This window comes from Olea europaea, chromosome 12 (assembly GCF_002742605.1).
Source record: "Olea europaea var. sylvestris chromosome 12, O_europaea_v1, whole genome shotgun sequence".
Classification (NCBI taxonomy): domain Eukaryota; kingdom Viridiplantae; phylum Streptophyta; class Magnoliopsida; order Lamiales; family Oleaceae; genus Olea; species Olea europaea.
The window spans coordinates 5,067,169-5,094,454 of record NC_036248.1 but is presented as its reverse complement, the minus strand read 5'-3'; the positions used below and the strand labels follow the sequence as shown (position 1 = coordinate 5,094,454).

Below are 27,286 nucleotides of genomic sequence, written 5' to 3'. Positions count from 1 at the left end.
GGATCTGGTAAAATAAATTCTTACTAAAGGTAATCAAGTCATTCCAAAAGAAATGTCCCCCAATTGTCAGAATAAGAGAATATTTAATTCTAATCTGTGACAACCCAATTATGACATCGAACTAATTAATTGACTAATGCACCAAATATCAACCTTAGTTGCTTAAGTTCATTAAGAAACGTGGGGAACAAAGTGAACAAAAGGACAGGTTTTGGCCTGGTAATTTCAGTTGCAATTAATGCAAAATATGCAGTAAAGTAAATAGTATAAATTAAAAAAGACGCTAAAAGCCGTAAGAATTTTGATTCATTTGGGGTCATTTGCTTTAATTAGTGAGTGGATCATTATATTTCTTTACTTAAATTTCGGCTTTCCACGGCATGTTGACTTTAAAGCAACTTTATGAAATGTTGGCCAGTTTGCAAAATCCCTTTCAAATTTGGCAGTGCAGTCTCTTCTAGAAAATGAGGAAATTGCTTCGTGTTTGAGAAGATATGAGAAACCTTCGAAGCATGTGCACTGCTTAGAAGAAAAGCCAGAACAATAAAGTGACATGAACCAATTGGTACCTTTGTATCTGAGCTAAAGGAACTTGTGATTCGTGATAAAGCATCCAACATGACAGGAGATCCAGCTCCTTGTGCTGAATCAGATCCAACTTCCTCGTGATCGAACAAGGCCACCATTCTTACACCAGTCTCATCTTGGAGACTACTTTCAGAGGAGGTCGACTCGATCAATGCCTGAAATGAAAAGAAAAATGAAACAAAAATAAAATGAACCGCTGATTGAAAGAGACTGCCCTCCCTTTTATGCATTCAAGCTGCAGTATCACTTTAACATCAATGATAATATAGACTCGTGATATCCAATATATAATGACAAGATTGAGATTAATCAATCATTCACTCACCATAAAATTCGCACTAACCTATTTTATATAAAAAGGACTAGTGTGCAAGGCGAGAAGTTATGACAATATATACTCTCTTTCTGACTTAATCACTCCAGAACACTCTCTATCGCTTTCTTTGCATTTACATTTATGAGACCCTTCTAAACAGGAATAACGGAGGAGCCAGAGAACCAACCTCAAGCTCGGCATTTCTGATGTTTTTGAACGACATCACATGCGATTTAGCTGAAGATGATAAAAGGCAATTATAGGCTCCAGGATTTATATTGCTAACTAACTAATAAAACGAACTAGTGCGACTGATGTTCTCAGATGTATGTATTCAAGTTCAGACAGAAATCAATGATGATCTAACATCACCAAAAATACAATTACACCTGCGAAGTGCATAGCAAATGCACAGCACTTCTACTCACGTTTGAAAGATATGAGAAATAACCAAAGATATTGAGTGGCAATTTTGAACCCAAAGAAGCCATCTCCAGGGCTTTTATATAGCTAAATAACTAACATCCATATATGCTCATTTTTACGAGACTTGGCACAATAAAATGCCACAAGTAATGCCTGCTCTAGATTGATATCAACTAAGTTCTGTTTCTTCCACTTTATATTTCATTTACCGGGTAGCAATGGTAAGAATTCAGAACACAGAAAGAGACTTGACCAGTATATCAACCAACTAAAAAATGATATGACAATTGCAGGCAATGAGCAGCGAGAGATGTTAAATTTCACACATCTTATAGCCCATAAAACAAAAGAAGAAAAAATGTAAATTAAGATACACCTTGACCTAATTTGATATCAAGGCAGAGAACCAAAGAAAGAGAAATTAGTGTCAGTAAGATATTCACATTCAACCCCAGCATGTTTACATATCTTGAATTGAATATATTGACAAATTGGCATAACTGACCAACAAAGTTTAAATAGCTTATGAGTTCTCACCTTTAAAGAACAAAATGACATGCATAGATTATCCAGTCTTCCAGAGAAAATAAATTCATTCATGGCACCAGCAATGGTACTTGGTTGAGTATCACATGCTTGCAATTCAAAATCACAAATGTCATCAGGTTCACATCCTGTCCGAGCTGCAATAAGCTGGAATAAGGGAAGAAGAAGGTAAAAAAAATGTGATGAGAACATAGTCAAGATCCCTTAAATAAAAGCTGAAATTTACAAGATGAATAATGTTCGAGAAATTTCACAAACTCCCTACACAAATATGTAGACATAAGAAGTAAAACAAGAATAAGAAAAACACAAAACACAACCTAACCAGAAAGCAACATACCTGCAAAAGAAGGGAATGATGCTTCGGACTGTTTTTTGTTTCCTTGATTTTCTTCCCGTCGGTTGGAACTACACTTTCAACAGAACCATTCTCAGCAACTGGTTTGTTGAGCTCACCCTGCATAAGAAATGTCAAATTGTTTAAGAGAAGCGTATTTTGATGAATAAAATACAATATAATGATGTTAAAGAACGATGTACTCCATCCAATTCCTTTCACGGAAAAAGAATAATGTAAATTAAAATTGATTGTGTTCACCTCTTTTATAATGACCCTTGCCTTAAGGAAATGATGAGAGGTCATATTCTTTATAATTATTTGCCAGATGGTGGGTGCCAACTCTATAGTGGTAATATAAAGCAATGCTGAAAATTCAAGCTACCTCGGAAAGAACAATATCTATAAGATAGAAAGATAATATTACAATTCCTGAATAATATGGGTGTCAATTAGAAAATGAAACTAATCCAGAAATCCTAGCTTATTTTAATAATGTAGACAGAATTTCTAATCTATTAAAATAGGTGGTCAAATACAATCATCAAATTTAACTCTGAGGGGTAACTTAGTGATTAGGTTTTGGATTTGCTTCCCAATGATCATCGGTTCGAGTCTCCTTGGAGCCACTGAGGTGAGCATCCGGTTGTAAATTTCAGGGTTCAGTGAGATTAGTCAAGGTGCGCGTAAGCCGGTCCGGACACCCATGGTAAAAAAAAAAAATAAATAAATAAATAAAGATATATATATATATATATATATATATATATATATATATACAATCATCGGATGGGATTTTGTTTTTGTTACATTTGTGTCCATATAAGCAAACAAACAATAATTCTTCTAATATTGTTAACTAATGCTCCACATCACATCTGGCCTACATTTAGCTCAGTTTTGAATTGTCGTTTAACCAAAGAAAATGCCTAATGTGTTGTGTTTTATAGTGTGATCTTTATCAAACATAAGCAACAGACCTTATAAACTTGCACTTCCAACCTCGAGTATCTGACTCTGGTTGTTACCACAATGTGAAAATTTTATATTACATAAAATCCATGTTGCTCAACATGTACACGCACAAGAAAACAGTAGAAAGATGAAAGCAATCCTAAAAATCTGAGATACTCCACGTAAAAAATCAAATCATTTAGAATTGATGTCTGAATCCACCATCCTTTATCGAGTAGCTTTGACTATTCTAGAACCCTTGCTGGTTTAGAAGTGTGTATAAATTGTTTAAACTATAAATACATAAAAATTAGTACAGGATAAGTGTGTATTTTGTGAGTCCCTTGACATGTGTGGGATAAAAAGTGACTTGAGTATTTATAAACATATTTTAAACATGAGCCAAACATACGCTAACTTCAAAAAACGTGAGAAAATGTAACATAACCAGACATGTTTGCCCATTTGGAAAAAAAACTTACTTAAAAGTATCTTTAACTTTAAGCTAGTTATCTTTGTTCTTCATGGATGTTCAAGGACATTTAGCTAATGTTTGAATAAGCTTACTAGAAAAGTTTGATCTATTTCTAAAGTTACCTTAACTGATGTAGCCAATACTGGAGCAAGATGACTCTCCGAGTTCACCTTGAATCCATCATTAACTCCTCTAATCCAACGAAGACAACAGCATATAAGAGTTATCAAAATAAACATGCATCACATACCAACTTAAGAATCTTCAATGAAAGAACCTGTCCAAGTGAATTGCCAATGTAGGGATTCGCATTATAGGCTCCTCAATCCTTACAAGCTCGTGTGAGTACGATTCTGAACCATCTTTCCATTCTCTTATTATTATTCTTCCAGCAATACTTAAATCGCGGTCAAACCATGTATGCCACAAGCCCCCTCCATACGTTTGCACGCCGACTTCCAAAAACCCACCTTTTGATACCTAAAGTTTTGTAATTCAAATGTGAGCACTAAATTATCTTCCTCTCAACCAATATAAAGCGGTTTAAATGTAAACCATAGCATACAAGTCATCAATCACCTTTGAAACTGGCTTTACTTTCAGGCAGGGACTATCGGTGTGAGCACCAACTATATAAAATCCATTCCCGGCAACATATCTACGCAAAAAAAGAGTCTATATCAGCCAATCAATTCACATTCAAAGTCCATACATTCATGGAATTTCCTCGACATGCAGTCTAGTACATGAGGATTAGAAACCTTCTTATACACATCAGAATTAAATCGTGAGAGTAGAGTTAAGAAATTCTCACTCTCATCAACTATACACGATGGACATTACTCAGTCCCACAAAATAACTACATAGATTAAAAGCTCATTTTTCTGCTTCCTTTTTTTTTTTTTTTTTCCCATTTATTTCCATATACATGTAAAAATAAATGGAAATAGAAACCATCTCTTATCCAGAAAAATAAAGAAATAGTGCGTTTGGAAGTGATAATGATAAACTATGATTTCATACTTTTCACCGATAGCAAAAGCAACAATAGTGGAGTGATTCCTGGTGAAGAAATATTTCTTGCCAGCATCTAAATCCCAGTCCTCTCTCTCCGATACTTGTTTATACCCCGCACTTATCAACTTCTTCTTGGCTTCCTCTGATAAAAAAATTCAGGACCAGAAACCAAACGTTAATATAATACAATTAGTATAAGTTTAGCTAAGCCTAAAACGAAGTAAATTACTTTGATTAACTTTTTTTCCCCAAATATGTTTGCATAAACAGTCTTTTAGTAAAAAGAGTTACCTTTCTATAAAATTCTCTCCTATCTCATTTACTTTAATATCAAAATGAGTAACTAACTTACTTTCATCATAAAAAGTTACTTCAAACTTGGTTTTTCACTTATAAAAGAACTTCTAAGCTTACAAATATGGTCTTGATCTATAAATAAAATTCAAGTAAAGGGAAATAAAAGGAAAACAGAAAAAAATGTTTAGAAGATGTAATTTTAAAACAAAAGTCAATCTTGATAAGTATATCATGTATTTTATATTCTTTCTATAAAGATATGCCCCCGTCTTCGTGGAGGATCAAAATAATATTTTTAATAGATTTCAAAAGAAGTTATGAAATGTGCAGCTGAAAAATTGTGGGAATGTGTTGGTTAAAATTAATTATAAAATTTGATATAGATTAAAATTTAGATTTTAATTCTATCCAACAGGTATCATGAACAGAATCCAGAAACCAAAACAGAAGGAACAAAAAATAAATATTTTTACGAGAAAACTATGAAATTAAATTTAAAAAATCAAATCTTCAAAATTATCTTGGACAGTAATATAAAAATTTAGATCATTACCAACTGCGTGAAAAGCTGTTGGAGAAGCATTCAAGAATTGAATCAGATCGGCTGCCACTGAGGACTCCATTGAGTTGAGGGCCTGAGGCTCTTTCAAGATTCACCAGTCGTGAAGCGTAAAAATGGCGTTTGGTTTTGCTTTGCCTGCACGGTAATTTAAAGAAGCCCATAAAAGCCCACCATGAAAGAATTTTAGGTCTCTTCACAAAGAAGGGACGACGAGCATATATTCGAGTCCCTCAAGATGTGTTTCTTTATTCTGGCTTGTCGTGATTGATCAATCAAGAATCCAGAGTGCGTGTTAATCGATTTCATGGAAACTTTTGTAAAATTAACGTTAGAATGATATTCGTGTCAATCAATTTCATCGAACTTTTGTAAAATTAAGGTTAGAATAATATTCGACTATGCCACTTTTGTTATGGATTAAAATCCAATTAAAATTTTAATTCAAAGTCAACATTAAATTTTAACCATATATTTCGTAGCATCCACGACTTTTCAACCATAAAATTCAAAAATCACTATAAAAAAATTTAATTTTAATCCCTATCAAACACTCTTCCCTCACTTACAACTCATTTTTTTATGCATATTTGCAACTTATTTGTAAGTTATGTGTTTTAAGAAGATGAAGTGATTTTGTGTTTCAAGTTTCAAGTTTTAATTTTTTATTTTCTTTTTGTTTTATTTAAATATGATGGTATATACTCATCAATGGTCATCCAATTTTATACTTAATATCCTTATGACCAACTAATTTAATTTTGTTTCGTCATAATTATCCAACTTTATATTTAGTGTCATCATACCCATCGAATTTGATTTTATTCCATCATAATCATTCAATTTCATATAGCGTTTCACCATGACATCCAACTTCTTCTCACTAATTTCAAAATGGATAAAACGACATCTTTGCATTATATATATAAAATAGATTTAAAAAATCAAAAACAAAATTAAAACTCATTTAAAAAAGTGTTACTTAAAAAAATATAAAAACTTACTAAAAAAAAAAGTCACTTAAAAATAAAATAAAAACTTATTTTAAAAAAACAATACTTAGAAAAAAAATAATATAAAAAGTTACTTTAAAAAAAGTTTCTTAAAAAGTAAAATAAAATAAAAAATTATTCTAAAATTTTTTTTTTTACAAATAAAATTAAAACTTAATTTAGAAAACCGTTACTTAGAAAAAAATAAAATAAAAATAAAAACGTATTTTAAAAAAGGTTTTTTAAATGAACTTTTATTTTTGTCTTTTATAATATTTTTTATATAATGCAAAGGTACAATTTTACACCTTTTAAAACTAATGGAAAAAAGTGAAAAGAAGTTTGGTGGTCATGATGGAACATTGTATGAAATTGAGTGCTCATGGTGAAATAAAATCAAATTGAGTGACCATGTTGACACTAAATGTAAAATTGAGTGGTCATGGTAAAATAAAATTAAATTTGATGGTCATAATGACATTAAATATATAATTAGGTGGCTATTGGAGGATTTAACCATTGAGAAAATGGATGAAAATAATGATTTCCGCAATGAAAAGTGTAAATAGGGGTGAAAATGCAAAAATAAATACATAAAAATACACGTTTTACACAACAAACTTCAAAAGCAATGACGTTTTGTTCTAATAACCCGTACATCTATAATTTTGTTAAACCATTATGGAATATATCGCTCGATGCATAAAATCATACTAGTTCAAAAATAAATAAATTATCGCTCTGTATACTCCCTTTTTTTTTTCTTTTTTCTTTTTGGTGTGATTAACATTTGTTATGTAAATTAGACAACAAATGAAACTCATAGGCATAAAATTTGTGCACACCGAAAGTTTATAAATTGTAATTATAAGAATAAAGTGAATTTCATGTGTAATATATGACTTACGTACAAAAATGCAATGTTCAACGCTCAATAACTCGTGACCTTCTCTTTTAGTTGTGACAATTGTGTAACCGTTCCAAAGATTTTTAAGATGAGTTTTTCAAAAGGGAAATCAGGCAAATTAACTGTAAAAACTTCCCCTCCAATGTTTACATTTACGGCTTCCTCGACTTAAGTTTGTTGTCTCTTCAACCAACAAAGACATCATTTTGAAAATGCCCCTTGAAGAAGAAGAAGACATCCATGTTGAATTCACATTATCAAAATTCAAGAACGTTTCTCCATGAGTAGGCTCATTTGTGATTTAAGTAGTTCGAAGTCCTTTCTTAACTGATAATTGAATGTTTTGACGATTGAAATACAAGATGTTTCCCCGAAATTAAATATCCTGTGTTGTACAATCTATTATTGATTGCACTAGAAGTTGCCAACCGACCACAATATAGTCTTGCTCTTATGCCCTGATCAACACACTACCTCGTCCCTTTGTCACTTGGGATTTATGACGTCTTTTAATTCCTTTAGTGATATATCGAATGCAAAAACATCTTTTGTAGTATTAGAATGCAAAAATATACTTTGTGCTAATTTTCGGTCAAAAACAACTCAAATAAGAAAATTTAGAGATAATAAAACTTTAATTTGCACAACAAAAAACTATTATGGTGTTTACAACGGTTGAAGATTAGGAATGTAGAGTTATGTGGGAAAAATGATATGGGGAATACAGATAAAAGCTGATCATATTTATTTTAAAAAATAAAAAATAAAATTTGATCAATTATCTAAATGATGAAGTAGCCCATGAGCCAAGAACCGGCTCATGGACTTGGCCCACAAGCTGTGGACAATTGGCTCATGGAAGTATCCCACAAGTCCGCTTGTCTCGATATAAACCGAGCTTGCTCATGGATTGAGTAGAGCCGATGAACAACTTGATTTGTTTGCAATTTATGATTTTTTATTCATTACACGAATAAATGTAGTTAGACTATGATTACAAATGAATGTTTCGATGATTAATACTTCGTCATCCATTTATTCAAGGACATTTTCCAAATTAGGTCTATTTATGCTAGCTCCTACTCAAACTGTCTACACAAAGAAATTTAGCTCTTGTTTGGCATAATATATTAAAGTTCTTAATTTAAATTTAACAATTAATTTTAACAACTCATATTATTGGATTTATAACTTTTCAACCATCTATTTAGCCCTTGTTGGATTCTCATTTCTCTAAAAATTCATTTTTTCAAAACTCATTTTCAATCACACATTTTTCAATAAAATAATATTACACGCAAATCCAAAACTTTTTTTTTTAATTTTTTACCGCACATTTTACATTAATTTGTTATTCAAAATGCATTATTTCCCTCAAAATGGGATCAAACAAGGGTTTAATCAATTTTTATAAAAAATTATTTAAAATCTAATTTTAATCTATACCAAACAGGTTTAACTGAGGGGGTGTTTGAGCCACATTATTTTGGTAATAATGCATTCTTGAATAGTGTATTGAAGGAAAATGTGTGGTCAAAAAATAAGGAAATTTTTTTTATCTGCGTAGAATATTATTTTATTGAAAAATGTGTGATTGAAATAATGTCAAATCACTATTTTATAATGTATTTTTTTAAAATAATGTGGCTCAAACAAACCCTCAGTCTTCACGATTTTAAAAAGTTTTGAGAATGAAACAAAAAAATGTCCAAACACAAAGCCCATCACGTAGACACACATTTTGTTCCAATCTTAAAAAGCCCAATACAGTATCATCTAGAAGCGCGTCCGAAGCTTGTCGCGTGACAAGGAAGTAGAAAGTCAATGCAACCTAGTGTTAATTGTCTCCCGGGAGTACATCTATTCACTTACTCGCTCCAGTTTTGCTACACGAAGACACTAAACTATACGATGCCGTTCGTGTAACATCTCTACTTCACTTGCAATTGGGGCTTTTTAGTCTAATCAGCGAATTAAAAGGAAATAGATTGTAATTTATTTTTAATCTCCAATTAATTGAGTCAATGACAGCCGTTAGATTCAGATCTGACTCTGAAAATCAAAAGAATTTTAACCGTCCGATTAAATAGCCCGAAAAGTGAACGGCCAGGAGTTGTTTGAGATCGGCGGGCTTGACGGTGTCTCGCCCTTAAGTAGTGGCGATCCAGCGAAACCCCAATTGCTCAGCGTAAGTTGCCTCTCTACTTTCTCTCTCTCTATAAATAACTATATATATTGTATCTATAGGTTTCGCAATTTTTTGCATCTTTAGGGTTTCACTATTACGACGGGTCGGACCCACCAACCAATTCACATCACCCGACTACAACCCCCACTAGGTATTGAGATCCATGTTTTGAATTGGATTCTTATAGAGCATTCTTAGGTTTAATTTTGTATTTTCACCGTTACCGTCCACTCTCGCGTTTGGATTTCAATCTAGGGTTTGGATATTGCTTTTGCTAATCAGACAAAAATTCAGATTTCTGAATTTAGACATGAACTGAATGATTGTTGAAGTTAGGGTTTTATTGGAGTGAAATCCTGGTATAATTTAGCTACCGGTTGAGTGGAAAAATTATCACAATTTTTTTGGTAGAAATTAAGATTTTCGTATCGCGGATATCATAAAATTTTATTGGATACACTGAAAAGTTTTATATTTTGGAATTTTTTGAAGTTGGCCTGTTTATAACATACGATTGGGTTTGAAAAAAAAAAAGAAGGAAAAAGAAAGGCTAATAAATGTAAAAAGATTAATTTACGGCACCAACTATTCCTATAGAACACACTGGACGGAGGTAATTAAATAATTGCTCAAAAACTGTAGCAGCAGCTATGATGGGGAAAACACGGAAGGTTACAAAGGGGTATACGTCTGGTTTTGTGCCAGATTACAGGCATGCAGTTGAGACAGTGGCTGAATCTGAAGGTTTTGGAAGTTCGGGCAGGGTTAACACTGAAATGGCAGCTGCGGAGGATTTTTATGCTCGGGAAGGAAAGTGCATTAGCTTAAATGATGATGCTTATGATAGCTTCAATGTGCCAATTCAAGTAATGTCTTTGTCTAAGATGTCGCACTTGGAGAAGAGGGATTTGGAGATGAGGTTGAAAAAGGAGCTCGAACAAGTTAAGATGCTTCAGGCAAAGATAACTTCATCTGGCTCAAATGCCGTGAGAGCTTCACCTACTAGTGATATACGTAGCTATAGTGAAGGACTAAAAAGACCTGTTGCTGTGGAAAGTTATCCTATGTCTATGAATAAAATGGCTGCAGCGCCAGGGAAAAAGTTTACTCCAGGAAGAAATGGGCATCACACAAAAGTTGGGGCTGTAGAAGGTAGGCGAACTGGGTTTGTGAAGCAGGGTCTGCCTCAGAATACCAATTTTGTGATGTTGATGAAACAGTGCGAGACACTGCTAAATCGGTTGATGGCTCATCAGTATGGTTGGGTCTTCAATGAACCTGTTGATACTGTAAAATTTAACATTCCAGATTACTTCAATGTTATTAAGCATCCAATGGATTTGGGCACAATAAGAAAAAAGTTACTTTCGGGTGAGTATTCCAGTCTGATGGGGTTTGCTGCGGATGTGAGGCTCACATTCGAAAATGCATTGACTTACAACCCACGTGGAAATGATTTCCATTTCATGGCCGAGGCAATGAAAAAATTCTTTGAAGTGAGATGGAAACCAATTGAGAAGAAGATCCCCATAATGGCAGATGAATCCCAGCCTTCAAGATCAAGCGTTATTATAGAAGCTGAAACTGACTCTTTCGTTCCTCCTACTAAAAAGCAGAAAAGTACATCTGCTGAGAACAAGGTCAAGAAAAAACCAGTTAAGCATGCAATGAGCGATGCCAAGAAGCAAAAACTGGGCACGGAATTAGAGACCTTACTTGCAGAATTACCTGAAAATATTATTGAGTTTTTGAAAGAGAGTAGTTTGAATGGGAATCAAGTAAGTGAGGATGAGATTGAAATTGATATTGACACTCTCGGCCATGATACCCTTTTCACACTACGAAGGATGTTGGATGAGTATTTACTGGAGAAGCAAAAAAATCAGGCAACAGCTGAGCCATGTGAAATGGAGGTACTTATTCAAATGATCCTTATGTACGCGCTTAAGTTACCTTTTATGTACTTCTATGTTTATGCATGTATATGTATCTCAAATCTGGTATGTATATCTTTATGCAGATTCGAAATGTCTCGGGATTGAGCAATTCATCTGTGGAACCTTGCAAGGGTAATCTTCCTTTCAACCGATGAAGTTGCATTGTAAAGAATAAGTTCTTTCAAGTGGATGTTGGTGGTTGGTTGTCATTAACGTCTTGCTTTGATTATTGACTACGTTCATCCTCTCCTAAACTATAAAACAGGCAAGGAAACAGCTCACGAGGATGAAGATATCGGTGGAATTGATCCTCCTATCTCAAGTTTTCCTGCCTTGACTGAGGACAATGCTGAAAGAAACAGGAAATGCAGTACTTCGAGTAGCTCCAGTAGCGAGTCAGGTTCCTCATCCAGTGCTTCATGCTATTATGAAATATCTCTTTAAATATCTTAATTTTATAAGTTCTGAAACTTATGAACGTTCATTTAAGGGTCTCTATCTATGTTGATTTTGATCTTTATTGCAGTGTCATAATGCATGTTTGGCAAAGCTTATAATAATTTAAGTTGGTCAAATACACTCTTTATTCACACATTTTTTAGGACATGCACTACTACCCACTTATTATCCACACGTTCCGTGGGACCCACAACTTGTAATCAGCTTATAATAAGCACGCTCAAGCATGCTCATAGTTGTTGGACATTGTAGTAGGCCAGAAGTTTCCATTCTCCTTGTGTACTGCGCTTTTTATTTGTCTCCAGAGTAGTATGTGTTTATTATTGATTTCGAGTCCTCCAAAATGCAGCTGCCTCGAATCCCTCGGGTTCTGAGATGGTTCCCCCTTCCATGTCTCAGCCAATCTTTGGGCATCAATAGCCCTCTGTTTCTTCCTTGATTCTATCCCCGAACATTGCAAAACAAATTTATGAATAATTTGATGAATTTTCACAGTATTTTGGTAAGGTAACATTAGTGGAACTGGATTTATCCAACAGAAAATTGTATTAAAGGTTAAGAGGGGTGGCAATTTTTAATTGCTATGTTATCCAGATCTCACCATGAGGAAGGTCATTGCATGGATCTTTTTCCCACTAAAAACAAATTTGGGTTGTCATGTGACTCACTTGCATTACTTGATGTATATATAGATGATGTATCATCACATTAGTGTTTTGTTCAAATTGTTGATGAACTGTTGAGTAAAGGGATTACGATAATGTGACTGAAGTCTTGATTGGTCTCCGCACTCAATGAGTGTCCACTGTGGTAACAGGATTAGCTTCCCCAAGATCTCACTTCTACTGAAGAAGTAAACTTCATGGTTACGCTCTGCTTGATCTTAAATAGTGAAAATAGAGTCTCATAAAAGTGAAGCTAGATATTAAGTCATGTAAACAGAAATGACATACATCTCGCATTACAGTTTCAGCTGTATTATTACACGAAAAAGAAGTTTAGTTTTCTCAACTTTGTGACCTTCTAAGGATGCTGAAACAGAGGATTGGTTCATTGGGACTGTGAGATATTGATTAATGTAAATAAAATAATTATATACCGCATTCTATAAGCAACTCTGCTGAAGCCATGCCCCAACTAAATTTCCTATTAGAATCTTGAAGAAATATAGAACATGGCATTAATAATCAATCTGGGGTTTTGTCTTTTGCATTTTTTTTTGGGTCCATCTTTTGTTATGATTGGGCTCTCTTTTCATACTGTGGCTTTGTTGTTTTGCATATTTGATAATTGCAACTCTTTGCATGTACTTCATGTTTACCTTTCTCTGTTTAGCTACATTGTATTTGAGATTTATCTTTAATTAGTCTTGGCATGTATATTGTTTTTGCATAGGTTTCTCTTTTTCTCATGGGTTATAGTATGTTCTCACGTTCTTCTGATTTCTTGCTTTCCATGTTTATTTCAATTTAAAACTGAATTATACAGAACAATATGATGTTAAAATTGCAGAGTGTGACTTTCCAAGTAGACATTCATTGAAAGTAATTGTAGCTGGTGAACAGCTCTTTTTGTTGACATCTTTTTCTTGAAAAGCACAACAAAAATATTATATCTTGCTGCATGGTTGACACTCTCATTGATTATGTAGATGCTACAGGAAGAATAAAATTATGTGAAAAGAGGAAAAATTAGCATCACACTCATTTTAAATTGACACGGTCTTTGATTATGTTGATGCAACATGCCAATTTAAGTTTACATCACCATCATTTTAATATATTTTCACGTCGCAAGGTCAATACTATTTCACCCTTTTTTAGGAAAAGGCATCATATCTCTCTTCCTCCATTTATCAGACATCTATTTTTACTTCAATGTTAAATTACGTTGTCAAGCATAAAATATATGCTATAAAATATATGCTCCTGATTGGGGATGCCATCCTTTACTTGTGATCTTGCCAATGTAAATTTAACCTTAAAAACAGTCAAATTGGGTTATATCTCTCCTTTTCATTTTTTGAGTTATGTATTAAATAACTTTCGCCCTAGCCTTGGTTTTGCTATAAATGTATAATTATAAGCTTTTCCGTATGCTTTTACCCCGGATTCTTTAATCACACACTGCGTATTTACCTCTTTTAACCTTCATTGCTATCGAAATGTTCTCTTTACAAGCAATTGAGAGTATTTTTCTTGTTCTTTGTCCTTTTTTGTGTTTTAACTGAAAATTAAAATTTTGAGGTTGTAATATTTTCCTTAGTTAAACTTCATGGTCATGTAACTTCAATTAGTCAATTATATATTGCAACTCTAGATTATTTTAATTTGTGTTCATATAAACCTATATTTTATTTTGATTTGATGCTGTTTACTCAGATTCAGATGTGAGAAGTTTAGCTGTTGGTGAATCAGATAATGTCAAAGATTCAGTTCCTGGAGGTACTGCAAAGGTATGCTGAAAATAAGTTTTTTTTTTTTTTTTTTTTTTTTTTTTTTTTTTTTTTTTTTTAAACTTTTGTACATTATTCATTATAACATTTTCCAAGTTCACTGCAGAGTCCTTGGATGGCCACGCTGAGCAACAATCACTTTCAAACTTTGTCTCTGTTGAGCCTATTGGTCCTGAAGAGGGTAAGTGGTGAAAAGTAATGAAGAAAATGTCTGGTATTAGTTATGCTGCATCATCTTACCACCATGATGTAACCTTTTAGGGGAGAGCACTCCACCTGAGAGGCAAGTCTCCCCTGAAAAGCTGTACCGAGCAGCTTTGTTGAGAAGTCGATTTGCTGATATTATAATCAAAGCTCAAGAGAATACCCTTGAAAAGGTTTGTGGAAGTTTAAATTATTGCCGAAACTTCATCCTGCTCAATTGTGTTCACCTCGTGCTGTTTAGTAACGGACGACATTTTTTTTTAGGGTGAAAAGCAGGATCCGGAGAAGTTGAGGCTGGAGATGGAAGAGCTTGAAAGGAGGAGAAAAGAAGGTATTTGTTTCTTGACTATTCCCAATATGGTCATCATTGTTATTATAATTTAATTTTCCACATGTGAATTCGTTTTCAGAGAAAGCTCGTCTGCAAGCAGAAGCCAAGGCTGCAGAAGAGGCTCGAAGAAAAGCTGAAGAAGAAGCTGCAGCAGAAGCCAAAAGGCAAAGAGAACTTGAAAGGGAAGCAGCACGTCAGGCTCTGCTGAAGGTAAAGTTAGAGAGCTCATTTATCATGAGAAAAATTGGTTGAAAAGTTATTATTCCCTGCTAATGATGGCATGATCGACTACAGATGGAGAAGACAGTTGATATTAATGAGAATAGTCAGTTTATGGAAGATTTAGAAATGTTCAGAGCTGCTCCGGACAAGCATATACAAAGCTTCGTAGAGGAGATGAGCCCAGAACACTCTCAAAATGGTCTTGGTAGTTTCAAATTTCAGGCCAGTAGTAACCCACTGGAGCAACTTGGATTATATATGAAGATGGATGATGATGAGGAAGACGAAGGTGAGCCCAAAAGCACTCCCAATGCTCCAAATGATCCGGAAGAAGGAGAGATAGATTGATTCAAGTATATTTAATATGGGCCAGTTGAGAAGTGAAACTAGATCGCAGTGATCATCCTTAGAACTTTCTGCATCCTGTGGTGGATTGTCCCTGATTTGGGAAAGTAATTGTACATCAGTTGCTGTCCGTTATTTGTTTGTCTTCTTTTTGTTCCGTATGCTATGGCTCAGGATAAATGGAAAATACGGAGTTTGCAGTAGTGACCAGTTGATAATGGAACGAGAGAAGTTTACGGAAGATTTAGAAATGTCAAAAGGGCAATCCCTTCAAAAGGGAAATCCATTTTTAAGATGTGTGAGCCTATTTTTCTCTCTTGCTTTCTGTGAATTGTGATCCCCTGTAGTCTAATTCAATCTTAAGCCTGGTCTTATGTTTATAAAAAATTGAGATTCATAGGTACTTAAAACTCTATATTTTGTGGTGGTTTTCCGGCCATTGAAACTAATTTTTGGCAGTTCAATTATGATTCCTGGACGACGTGGGCAGGGAATAAAACTTATTTGGCTCCCGTTTGGTTCCCATTTTGTGAAAATGAAAATTGGTGGAATAGTATTTTTTTGAAAAATGATTGATCGAAAAAGAAGGAAATTATTTTGATTTACATGTAATATTATTTTATGAAAGATTGTATGATTGAAAATAGAAGAGAAAATGAAATGTAATGGAATAAAAATTAATGAGGGTCAAACGGGGCCTGAGTAAAATGGTAGCAGTAACTACTCTTTCAAAATAAAATAAAAATGGTAGTGTATTATATAACAATGACATCATACGGTGATGTATAACATTTAACAGAGAGTTCGTATCTTCTACTCCTAGCCACCTAAAAATTTGAAGCTTTATCTACTAGAATCAATTAAAAACAACTAAGCTATGCTACTATTAAAACAACTAGAGAACGTTAGCACAGAGCAAAAGGCCGCCCGAATTGATTCTTTTCTGTTCTTTATACATTTCAAACAAAAGTTCATCGTTTTTTTGAAGCTTAACATACTCCTCCATATCAAAGTACGATGGTTGGCAGGATAGTCTGCTCTTGCCTTTACTTTCATCCCTTGAACTTAGAGAGCAGTCGAAAACTCTCCGACGCCAACTCCCATGTGTGCTTGTGGAATGACTACTCAGGTCTTGGAATGAGTTCTTGTCCTGTATGAAGTAAAAAAATTATCATTCCAAAATATATCAACATAGAAACGTTAAAAGCTCTAACGGATTATTAAGTCCTAATTTCTCCTTAATAGATAATAATACAAAATAAAATGAACAACTTAACCAGACAGATATATGTCGTTTCAACCACAATGTGAGAGTATGTGCACCTCACAACTGCTTGTTTTTTACCATAACAAAGGAGTATAATGTTATATCACGCATCTCACTCATAAAACCATTGGCCTCCTAAAATTTTATAAGCAGTAGGAATATTAACTCGATCAGTTATTAAGGGAATAAGTGCACATAATTATTAGGCTGCATACAGTCCAACAACTATTGGCGGGATATCAAGTGGGAAAAGACAAACTCGAAGATCCAAGACAACTTAAAAACCACAAAATTGCCAAATTGAGACAATGTTGCTGGACGACCAAGAGATGGTAAATTTCATCTGCTCCACATCTAAATACCGCAGAATTTATCGCGATTCTAACAATCAGTATGCCAGCAATTCAATTAACCAAAAAGAACCAAGGATTTCTTTTATAGGAAATAGACGAAGTTATTAGAACTTCAGACTCAGTGCAACAAAATCATCTCAAAAGGCATTTACAAGTAAAAAGTTACCATTTTTGAGTCCAGCAACAAAGTTTCCGGTGTGTCAGGAGCCTGCATCTTATCCTTCCCTGAAAGGGAACAATCATCACTAGTCACCCATTGCAGCCAAGGTAAAACAACCCCTTCCATTTCCACGGGACAAGACGATCCAGCAGGACTCTGGTAAGATTTTGCTTCTCCGACTGTAATGTCTCTTGCTCTTGTTGTCCCTCCTAGAGTTGAACTTCCATCACTCCTTTCTCCATCAAATGAAGATATATCTGTATCTTCAACATTTGAAATGAAGTCTTCAAAATATTTCTCTGCCTTTTCAGTCAATCGTTTTGTCATTCTACTTCTGACGCTACTTCTCTGGATTCACGAAAAGTATAAAAGTGAGCATATTGTGTCACCATTACCTCTTAATAAATAAAATAAAAACAGTTGTTGATTATACAAAAATGACTTGTTCATTTAAGCACAACAGGAAACATGCACCTTTCCGCTTCTTGATGGTTTCACTGCAATAGCTGCACTCTTTGAATCAGGAAGTAGTTCTCTGATGATTTTAGAGAGATCTTGACTCCGTTGCTCCTCTAGCAAAATTTCAGCAAGAAGATTCTGTTTACGCTTCTCCGACTATAAGTTCGTAAGAAACTTAGTTAGCCCTCGTTTCAGATTGTTTATCCAAGGTAACAGGAACATAGACAGGAAATTCCCAAGAATGTATCACACGCGTTTAATTATGAAATCTTCATGAGGTTTAAATCATCATTTAGCCAATTCCCGACACATAGGGAACAGACCTCAATACACTACCTGCTACTAAAAATACTCGAACAACTCAAGAAATAAGGACTATACTTTTTGGACTCCAACCCCTCTCCCCCATCTAGAGGTGAAAAGCATGCTTGGCGGGCTCAATAAGAATGCAATAACGATTAGGATCAATTCCTTTCCTTTTATCTTTCGTGGGCCATACCAAATACAGGATATTATAAATTGATTCCATTCGCACCTTCAAACTATTCCTAAGTCATCAATCCATCTCTATCCCCCTATAAAAAAGGCCACCTTAAGTGTTTCATTTACCAAGAAATTAAAATTCTGGACTTCACAGTTCCTATTTCCTGACAAAAGATGAGACCCAACAGAACTATATAAATTAAAACTTAAGAAGATAAAAACGTGCGGTAGTTTTCGACTTTTGTGGATCAACTGGTTGCTCTGGTATAATCCTATCACATTTGACAGGCGAGTCTCATTTTTCTTTCTTATATTAATTAATTTATTTCTTGTTCTGCCAGTAGAACAAGCTTGATGACCGATTTGACACCTATTTCAAACACCCATTCTAACTAATGAAAACATTGTTCATTTCCCATAGATACACACAAACATGCAACATAAGTACATAAGCAGAATATCAATCCCAATCCTAAACTAGAGATATCCATGAATAAAATTGTAGAAGATCATCCATAGTTTGAAGCTAGTTATAAACACGAATGTGCTAAATGATACACTCCTTAAGGCTGCAATGAAAGGATCCATGGATTAAGAAATAGATCATGAAATGAACAACAGATATGAAACAAACAAGTGAAGGGTTTTCCCCAAATATTTGTTTCATCAACAACAATAGCTGATAGGCATGCCTCAAGAAAGCCATGTCCTATAAAAAAAGTGCAAAACATCACTAAAATAAATCTATTCCTCCATTAATCACTCGCTAGAGATTGCAACTAATATCAACAGCCTATCTCGATGTAGCCCCAATTTTACCTGTAGGCAGAGAAAAATCCAAATAAACAAGAACATGCAGTAGGTAAGATGCCTATGCAAGAAAGATATAACAGTATAGTTGCACAGATAAACACCTGTTCCAAGGTTGCTGCATACTTCTCTCTGATTGATGAAAAATCTTGAACAAACTCGGGATTCTCTGACTGCGAGCAATCACCACTTAAAACAACCTGATTTCTCCTTATGCCCTGCATACATCAAAAGAAATGTTTATAAATTTCTAAATATACATATAAACCTATATTTTAGAACCACAAAAAAAATAAAATAAAATAAAAAATCAGAACATATAAAACAGGTTTTATGATTGATTTTTACACACTTGATTTAGGTCCATTCGGATTTCTTCAACAGCATGTCTAAACTTTTTAAGCATTGCTTCATAAAGCCCATTGTTCACAATATCCTAAGTCATGGTGTTCGTCCTGAAGAACGGGAGTATACGTACAGATGTAGAGATGGAAAATGCTACACAGCGAAAACTCTAGAATGCCAACCTAATACATGTATAATATCAACTGCTCTTCTCTGCATAAACTGTTTGCATAATCTTCTCCAATCCATTTTATACCAAAATAAGCATATCCTTTGATTCATCATCAGTTAGGGCAGAGAAGTTGCTCTGTAGGAGTTGAGAAGCAAATGCCATTTTTCAGTTCATTCTTAATTGTATCTATAGCCCAAATATCAAATGCAAACATGTAGTGTATAAGAATATGAGTTTTTCAATCAGCAACAAAATAGTTGCAAAGATAGCTGCATTCAAGGTTCCAATTTATAGCGTTGTATAAGAATATGAGTTTTTCAATCAGCAACAAAATAGTTGCAAAGATAGCTGCACTCAAGGTTCCAATTTATAGCATTTCTGAATATACAGGTATATTAAAAAGAAAGAAAGACAAGTACGAACACATTCTATGCAGACAAGAATCTTACAGAATAGACATCATGCAACAGAGAAAGATCACTTCCAAGTGGCTGATTGCTAGAAGCAGTTGACTTCTTTGATAAATTCATCAGATTATTTCGACCATTGAGGCCTTTTGTACTAGCATGATTGCTTGAATTCCTAGAATGATGTGGAGCATTCTGTAAAAACATAAGTGGCACAATATGTATTATTATTGGAATGAAGAAATTGCATATATAATTCATATTTCATATTATGATAAATGTAATGACAATTTTATGAAAACTCATATTTGAATCTGCTCGATCTTTTTCTTTCCAACTCCGCTCCAAAGAGGTCCACCTACATGAATAGATAATGGTGGTCGAAACTACTTGAAACCAATTCAAGATACCAAAGTATCTATAGTTGTTATCTAAAATCGAAAAAAGACACGAGTAAAACACATGTATGCATGGGTAAATTAGGGTTGTTCTATCCTACCAGGTGAACAAGGTATGAAAGCGCACACATGCCCTATTAATTTCCACAAAACTCCTGCTAGCTCAATGAAATGGGGCTATATGGATCAATTAGTACAGGACGAATTAGTGGATCAGATAGAGCCATACATCTTTTCCATCCCATGCTGTACTCTCCACCCGATTTATCCACATTGTAACTCAATGCAAACTATGGCAATTTCTCGAGAACTATGTCTATTTTACAGTATCTTCTATCATTCTCCCTAGAATTAAGGATTTTAGTTCCCAAATATACGAGTTATTTCACAATCTTAACCTTATTTTTCTCTATAAAAATGTATCAAATTTGATTTGTAAATTTTACCTTCACATTACCAAGTAATTTTCAATTTTTGACCTAATATTGTTGGTTCTGGTATAATGGGTTTGCATTCCACCTCAAAATTTTGAGCAATTGCTTGTGCAGTTGTGAATCATGAGTGCCTCAATCTTGATTCAAGGACTCTGGGATTGACTTCAACATAGGTGTTGCTTTAAATGGACACCATATAACCCCATTCAATTGAGGTGGCAGGGATTCTTTTAGTTGTGGAATGAAAAGAATGTGAATATCGCATTCCTACCAAGTGCATGTAGTGACCGTTTGTTTAAGCATTACACATTTACACGAACACATGGACCTTCTTGAGAACAGCCAGCCTACAGTTTTTTCCCATTGGAAAAGGTCTATGGCAACCCAAAGATTAGTAAAACTTGCTTCCTAAAAAATATCTAAGACCACATTAAAAGATGCGTGGCCACGTAAAAATTTTATTTAAAAGAAAATATCGTTTACTGTTAGACAGACCCACTGAAAAATGAATTGTGGAATTTTTACATGAGCCCAGGGAAAAAAAAATTTAGGATCTAGCCAAAATAAAAGTGTTCACCTGCATGTGTAGCATGTCATAATCTTATTGCAGCGATTCTCATACTAAATATCAAAACACTATTTTTAAAGTTCAAAAAAAGTCTAATTTTTCCAAAAGGATTTGTTTAGATGTGCAGATAAAGAATAGCCATCTCTTTCTTCTTCCTTTTTTTTTTTTTAATAATCAAAATAACATTCCTTAATTTAACATTGAGCAAAAACAATTTCACTTTTGTGCGAGTTTGGAGAACTGAAGGAGTTGGAACTCTCAAGTCCTCAACTCGACCAACTCATCCAACTCAAGTTACTCAACCAACAGAAGTTTAGAAAACAATTTTGTTTTCATTTTCTCTCACTGCTTTGGTCCTTTTTAAGAAATTTCCTCGCAAAAAATAACCACACACTCCAAATCAAGAACATAATATACTGACCAATTAATCACTCCTTCCATCTACAGTAATCAATAAACAGCCTGATTTCATGAAGAAAGAAATTTTGTATGGAAATATCTCATTCAACACCATGCAAATATAATTTTTTTTGAACCAAAATTTTTGCTCCCATCATTGGGCATATTTAGAAATTTTTATGCTATCAAATTTCTAATGGCACATGCAACGAAATGCAATAATATTAGGTGCCTTATGTTCTCTCAAATATCATGTTTATATCTATTAATAGTTTCTTAATTAAGAATATAGATAGGGGCTTTCATTTAAAAAGCCTAGTCAAACAAAACATTAGTTTAAAAAGTCCACAAATAAAGTTTTTTGAGTTGAAGGCCTAAAGATATGGAAAATGGAAAATATAATTTATAAATGACTAAAATGACCTTACATAGAAAAAGACATTGCTACCCTGATTCCCATTTGACCCCAATTAAATTCTACCTTCCTTCCATTTGCTCTTAAAAAATCGACCGTAGAGGTATGCAATTCCTTTCTATGTCATCATCATTTTTCTCTACTTAATGAAACCATAAACTCTACATTCCCTAAACACTCATTTGGTTGAAGTGAGTAATAAAATCTTACAATATTATTGTTGGGCATTTGGAGAAGAAAAGGGTGTTGTAATTTTCAATTTTTGGGTTAGTTTCTTTGTCCAATTTTTTGAATAATTTATTCGTGTTGTTGTATATATGTTTATGATTTTTATTTGTGAACAATAATTTTGATTTAATTTTATAATTAAATTAGAGTTTTGATATGGGTTACTTCCCAACCCTTTTCTCATTACCTATCATTTGTATCGGTTAGAGTAAAATGTAAGTGGGCAAAGATATGTTTGGCTATTATTTATATTGATCTACTGTAAAATATACATTTGATTTTCGTCTGTACATAATGACTTACATGTCGTTTTCTGCAATCCGTAATGACTTCATATCTTATCAGTACTGTACAATGTTTGAAATTTGATGAAATTTTTATAATGAATTACAGTAATAGACACCGCGAATATGGTATGGATATCAGTTTGTTTCCAGTTGAATATGAGCAGTTGGTTGAAAGTATATGGAAATGACAATATGCAGGGAATAGCAAAGGAAAAACGACTCCTATTCTTGTTGCGAAAACTATTTCTTATATGGAATTATGTGATAAAGTCAAAGAGGTGTTGAACGTCAATACAGGGCTATACAAAATGGAGATTTCAGCTCTTGCCCCTATAATGTCTAAAGCTCTAGCTGCTCCAACCATAATTGATTGAAACAACAATGTTAAGTGATTTATATCTGTCCGTAAAGAAATTTTTCTTTGTGTAACCCTTTCGAATGAAGTTGAAAATTAAAAGGATTTAGGTGATGAAAGATGTTTATTACTAATAGAGGGCGGAGGACAAATTGCAAATAGGAACAATGAGGAGGAACATGACCGATCGGACGACGATGGTAACCATGACAATGGTGATGGAATATTTGTCGATTGTACCGATTTTGATGTAAGTGAAAATAGTCCTAGAAGAGTGGATGGCAACAATAATTTTCCTATAGTAGATGACAACGATGTGGAGTTACCCATGGATGAAATTTAAATCAAGTATCTCCGGACATTTATCAGGTTAGTGACATTTTAGAACACCACTTTGTGGACTTAGATGAAAAGACTTGTAAATGTAGGAAATTTGATCTGGACAAGTTCCCATGTACGCATACAATTGCTGTCGTGAGGTTTAAAGGATATGGCTGTTATAACCTATGTAGCCACTTTTATACTAATATTTGTTGGAAACAAGCGTATTCTATATTTGTATACCATTTGCCAAATGAGGTCGAATGACTAATTCCCAGTTATGTGAAAGCTAAAGAAGTATTTCCACCATTAACACAAAGACAGCGTGGACGACCGTCAAAAAAGAGGAAACGATCAGCCGGAAAGACACGTACGCCTCGTAAATGCAATAGGTGCGAAAATTAATCATGTTCGATCCACTTGCACAAGTCTATCAGCTAGTACTGAAATTTAAGGTTGTAATATTGTCCTAACTTGTAACTTTATCTTTTGTACTTATTCGAAGCACGAGATTTATTAAATTTTGTAGTCATTGTGCAATTGAAATATTTTTGTATTATTGAAATGACATTAAAGTCATTTTATGTTTTCGTGCTTATTTTTTCCTACATTAAATGCAAACGACGTTCATATAGTTACAGTTGATGTAAATGCTCTCAATCTAATGATGATATACATTTTCTTCATTCCAAAACAAAATGTTTAAGATCGTTATAGTACAAAAATGCATTGATTCTAATTACAATATTGAAGTTGTTCCTGAAGCACAAAATGATATATATGTTGTTCCAATACAAAAAATTAGAGTGGATAACATAATGATTTTGAAACCAAAAAATAAAGGACCATTACTTGCCATAATGGTTGTGGAATTAAAATATTTTCTTGCCATCCAAGGTTCAAGTCACGGCTCCAGCAAATTTAGATAAAAACTCCAATCTCTTCTTCATTTTTGTTTTATAAGTTAGGGTAAAGAAGTCTTTTGACACTTTTAAATAATTAAAACTCCTTTTATTTTTATAATTTTGGTCAAAGGCCAGCTGAACAAAATGCGTTTAAGAGCCTATTTGGAAGTGATTTTGAGAATTGATTTTTTTACGTTAGGAGAAAGGTGTGGTTGACTTCAAATATGATTGTTGGAATAGTGAAATAACGGTTAAAAAATCGATTTTTTGGGGGAGAAAAAATCACTCCAAATAGGCTCTAAGTGGTGGCCATCCCTACTCATTTCCCATATAGGGAGAAAACTATCACGCTCCAAACAGTAATTTCGAAGATAAATAATGAAGTTAACAAAACAAGTTCAAGTGAGAAAAAAAAATGTAATGGAAAAGGGAAAGTCACCTCAGAATCACTAATCTGATAACGAGCCACCGAGAGCGACCTACTCCGTCCAGAAGCAACCTTGGAAGAATTGACATTCTTACTCGAGGCCCCATTCGAAACGACATTCTCGAGATCACTCCCGCAGCTCCTCGATACCGACCTCCCCCGTCTCCTGGACGACGACGCCGTATCGCTCGCCCACCGCCTAATCTCAGATTCAAAGCCGCCTCCACGTCCCTCTCCCTCTCTATCCGCCGACCAATCGCTCTCATTTGAGAAGAGCTCGACCGCTAGATCGTCTAGGCTGATCTCCGTGAACGTTGCCGATCCCCGGTCCGTGTTCACGAATTTTCCTCTCGGCGCATTTTTTATATACTCAGGAGTTTCCTCCGGCGAGAGTTGTCGGGAGAATCGGCTGAGACTCCTCGACCGGCGGAGAGACTGACCGGAGTTGCTACCGGCGTCCTCTGAACTCGAACCTATCGTAGTTCTCTTTGTCGTTGATTTGAACGATGATGTTGCCATTGCCTACTATTTGTTTATTTTAGTTATATTATTATACAAAATACATACTCAGGCATACGTAGCTACGTACGCACAAGAATATAATCAAATATTTGCAAGATGCATTTATTTATTTAATTTAAGTTTGAATTTATTTAGTTCTTGTGTTGTACAGGTTTTAAGTCAATTAAAATCATTTTTTTTAATCGTTATTTCACTATTTTAGCTGTTATTTTTAAATTCTTCTCTCACAGATAGGATTCACTTTATCTCTAACGATCAAAAAATTAATTATCAAAATTTCTGCCAAACAAACATTTAAAGTCTAAACATATGTATAATGGTCGTGAATGAGTTGCAACAAAAAAGTTTGATATCTCGACTTTACACTAAGAGTGTATTTGATTGATATGAAAAATAATCACTTAGAAAAAAAAATATTTTCTTCGTTTAGAGGAAAACAAAAACTACCTCTCCTGAAGAAAATATTTTCCTTAAAAAAAGAAAAATTAAACATATTTTCAAAAGTTGAAAAATATTTTCAATAAAAAAAATAACAATCAAACACCCAAAATAGAAATTTGGGTGAAAAACTGATATTTTTCATAGAAAATAAATGTAATCGAACGATCCCTAATCGATAATATGCCAAACCATCTCCCTTGAAAATTTTAAATTATTAATTTAATCCAAGTATAGGACTTATAACCCAAGACACTTGTTATAGAGAGAAAAATCGTCTATTAGTATCAATTCTTGAACTTTTACCTAAATTGTGAAAACAAAATGAGACAAGAAAATAGTTTGTTCGGTAGTGATTATGATAATTAATTTTTTGATCGTTAGAAAGAACAGTTGATTCCATCTGTAAATGAAGAAGTTAAAAATGACGATTAATTTAGGAAAGTAACGATAAAAAATTGATTTTTTGGGGTGAAAAATCATAACCAAATGGGGGCTAAGTTTTCCATTTGCATGGGAAGATTTTTTCACCTTTAGTTAAATTATTGACTATTTTATATTATTAATGATTTTATTAAATTTAATTTAAAAATTTTCATTTTAATCAAACTAATTGAAAAATAGTTATTTCACTCCATGACACTACCGCGTATAATGTTATTTATCGCCATATTACTCATATTCATTGCTAAGAACATATTTCATTTTGTGATATTCTGTAATATAAAAACACTCATTTGAAACGACTTTTTTTCTAAAGCTTTTGTGGAGTGTTGTTGGTTATGAATTTTTCCGTACAGTGCGAAGTAAAAAAAAAATTATGGCAAACATCATGGCAAAACTCTTCGTACAGTGTGGAGAGATGACATTCTGTCTGAACACTGTCCTTATGAAGTGCGGAGTAAAAAAAGCAAAAAAAAAAAAAAAAAAAAAAAAAAAAAAAAAAAACTTCGCATAGTGCGGAGAGTTGGCAAACTCTCCGTACAGTGCAAAGCTTGAAAAAATAAATAAATAAATAAACCTCTCCGCACAGTGACTGTCACGTGCGTTGTACGAATTTTACATTTATCGTATTTTTATTAGTGTATAAATTTTAGCTTTTTGGAAAGTTTTTGAAACAATATCTAGAAATATTTTCATGATATAAGAAAATAATTGTAAATTATTTTTACAATTACATAATAGTATTGTGACATCTAGAAAAAATATATTTTTATATTTCATACTTGAATAAGAAATATACGAGATTAAATAAATTATTTTGTTTATATTCTTTGATAGTGTTAATATGATTGAGTTGAATGTGAAAATTATATTTCTAAATTTTGTGTAATTCAATATTGGAAAATTGAAGATTGAGCATCATATTCATATGTATTTATATTTTGTGCTTCGTATATATTTAATATTTATTTTATGCTTATATTGAAAAAATAAAACTCTGGAATTTTTTTTGAAATTCGGTTTGGTATGTAAATGTACGGTGTTCTGCATTCTCGGTATTTGTAAGTGCAAAAATAGGTATATAAAAATATAGTAAGCTGCAAAGACAATAGGCAACATATACGGTAAATTAC

General features: G+C 33.6%; 3 protein-coding genes across 3 annotated transcripts in view; 1 reads left to right on the top strand and 2 right to left on the bottom strand.

Annotated features, from left to right (window-relative positions):
- The window catches only part of LOC111405317 (probable aspartyl aminopeptidase), a 7,350-nt gene extending 1,526 nt beyond the window's left edge, over positions 1 to 5,824 (bottom strand). The window contains exons 1-8 of the mRNA XM_023034143.1: positions 5,511 to 5,824; positions 4,667 to 4,802; positions 4,222 to 4,300; positions 3,920 to 4,122; positions 3,765 to 3,834; positions 2,217 to 2,333; positions 1,868 to 2,023; positions 570 to 743 (exon numbers count right to left, since the gene is read on the bottom strand). Of these exons, the coding sequence (XP_022889911.1) occupies positions 570 to 743; positions 1,868 to 2,023; positions 2,217 to 2,333; positions 3,765 to 3,834; positions 3,920 to 4,122; positions 4,222 to 4,300; positions 4,667 to 4,802; positions 5,511 to 5,580 (1,005 nt within the window). The 5' untranslated portion in view covers positions 5,581 to 5,824. The remainder of the gene's footprint in view (positions 1 to 569; positions 744 to 1,867; positions 2,024 to 2,216; positions 2,334 to 3,764; positions 3,835 to 3,919; positions 4,123 to 4,221; positions 4,301 to 4,666; positions 4,803 to 5,510) is intronic.
- A 3,763-nt stretch (positions 5,825 to 9,587) lies between these two features.
- On the top strand, positions 9,588 to 15,961 carry LOC111406471 (transcription factor GTE10-like). Its single transcript, XM_023035890.1, has 9 exons — positions 9,588 to 11,516; positions 11,624 to 11,672; positions 11,806 to 11,940; positions 14,381 to 14,454; positions 14,491 to 14,635; positions 14,716 to 14,831; positions 14,923 to 14,989; positions 15,069 to 15,199; positions 15,284 to 15,961. Exons 1-9 carry the CDS (start codon positions 10,254 to 10,256, stop codon positions 15,557 to 15,559), a joined length of 2,256 nt encoding a protein of 751 aa, XP_022891658.1. The 5' UTR covers positions 9,588 to 10,253; the 3' UTR covers positions 15,560 to 15,961.
- Positions 15,962 to 16,290: 329 nt separating this feature from the next.
- LOC111405316 lies at positions 16,291 to 25,348 on the bottom strand. Its single transcript, XM_023034142.1, has 6 exons — positions 24,762 to 25,348; positions 20,055 to 20,207; positions 19,193 to 19,306; positions 17,811 to 17,951; positions 17,343 to 17,684; positions 16,291 to 16,706 (listed from the first exon to the last, which is right to left on the bottom strand). Exons 1-6 carry the CDS (start codon positions 25,266 to 25,268, stop codon positions 16,452 to 16,454), a joined length of 1,512 nt encoding a protein of 503 aa, XP_022889910.1. The 5' UTR covers positions 25,269 to 25,348; the 3' UTR covers positions 16,291 to 16,451.
- Positions 25,349 to 27,286: the final 1,938 nt, after the last annotated feature.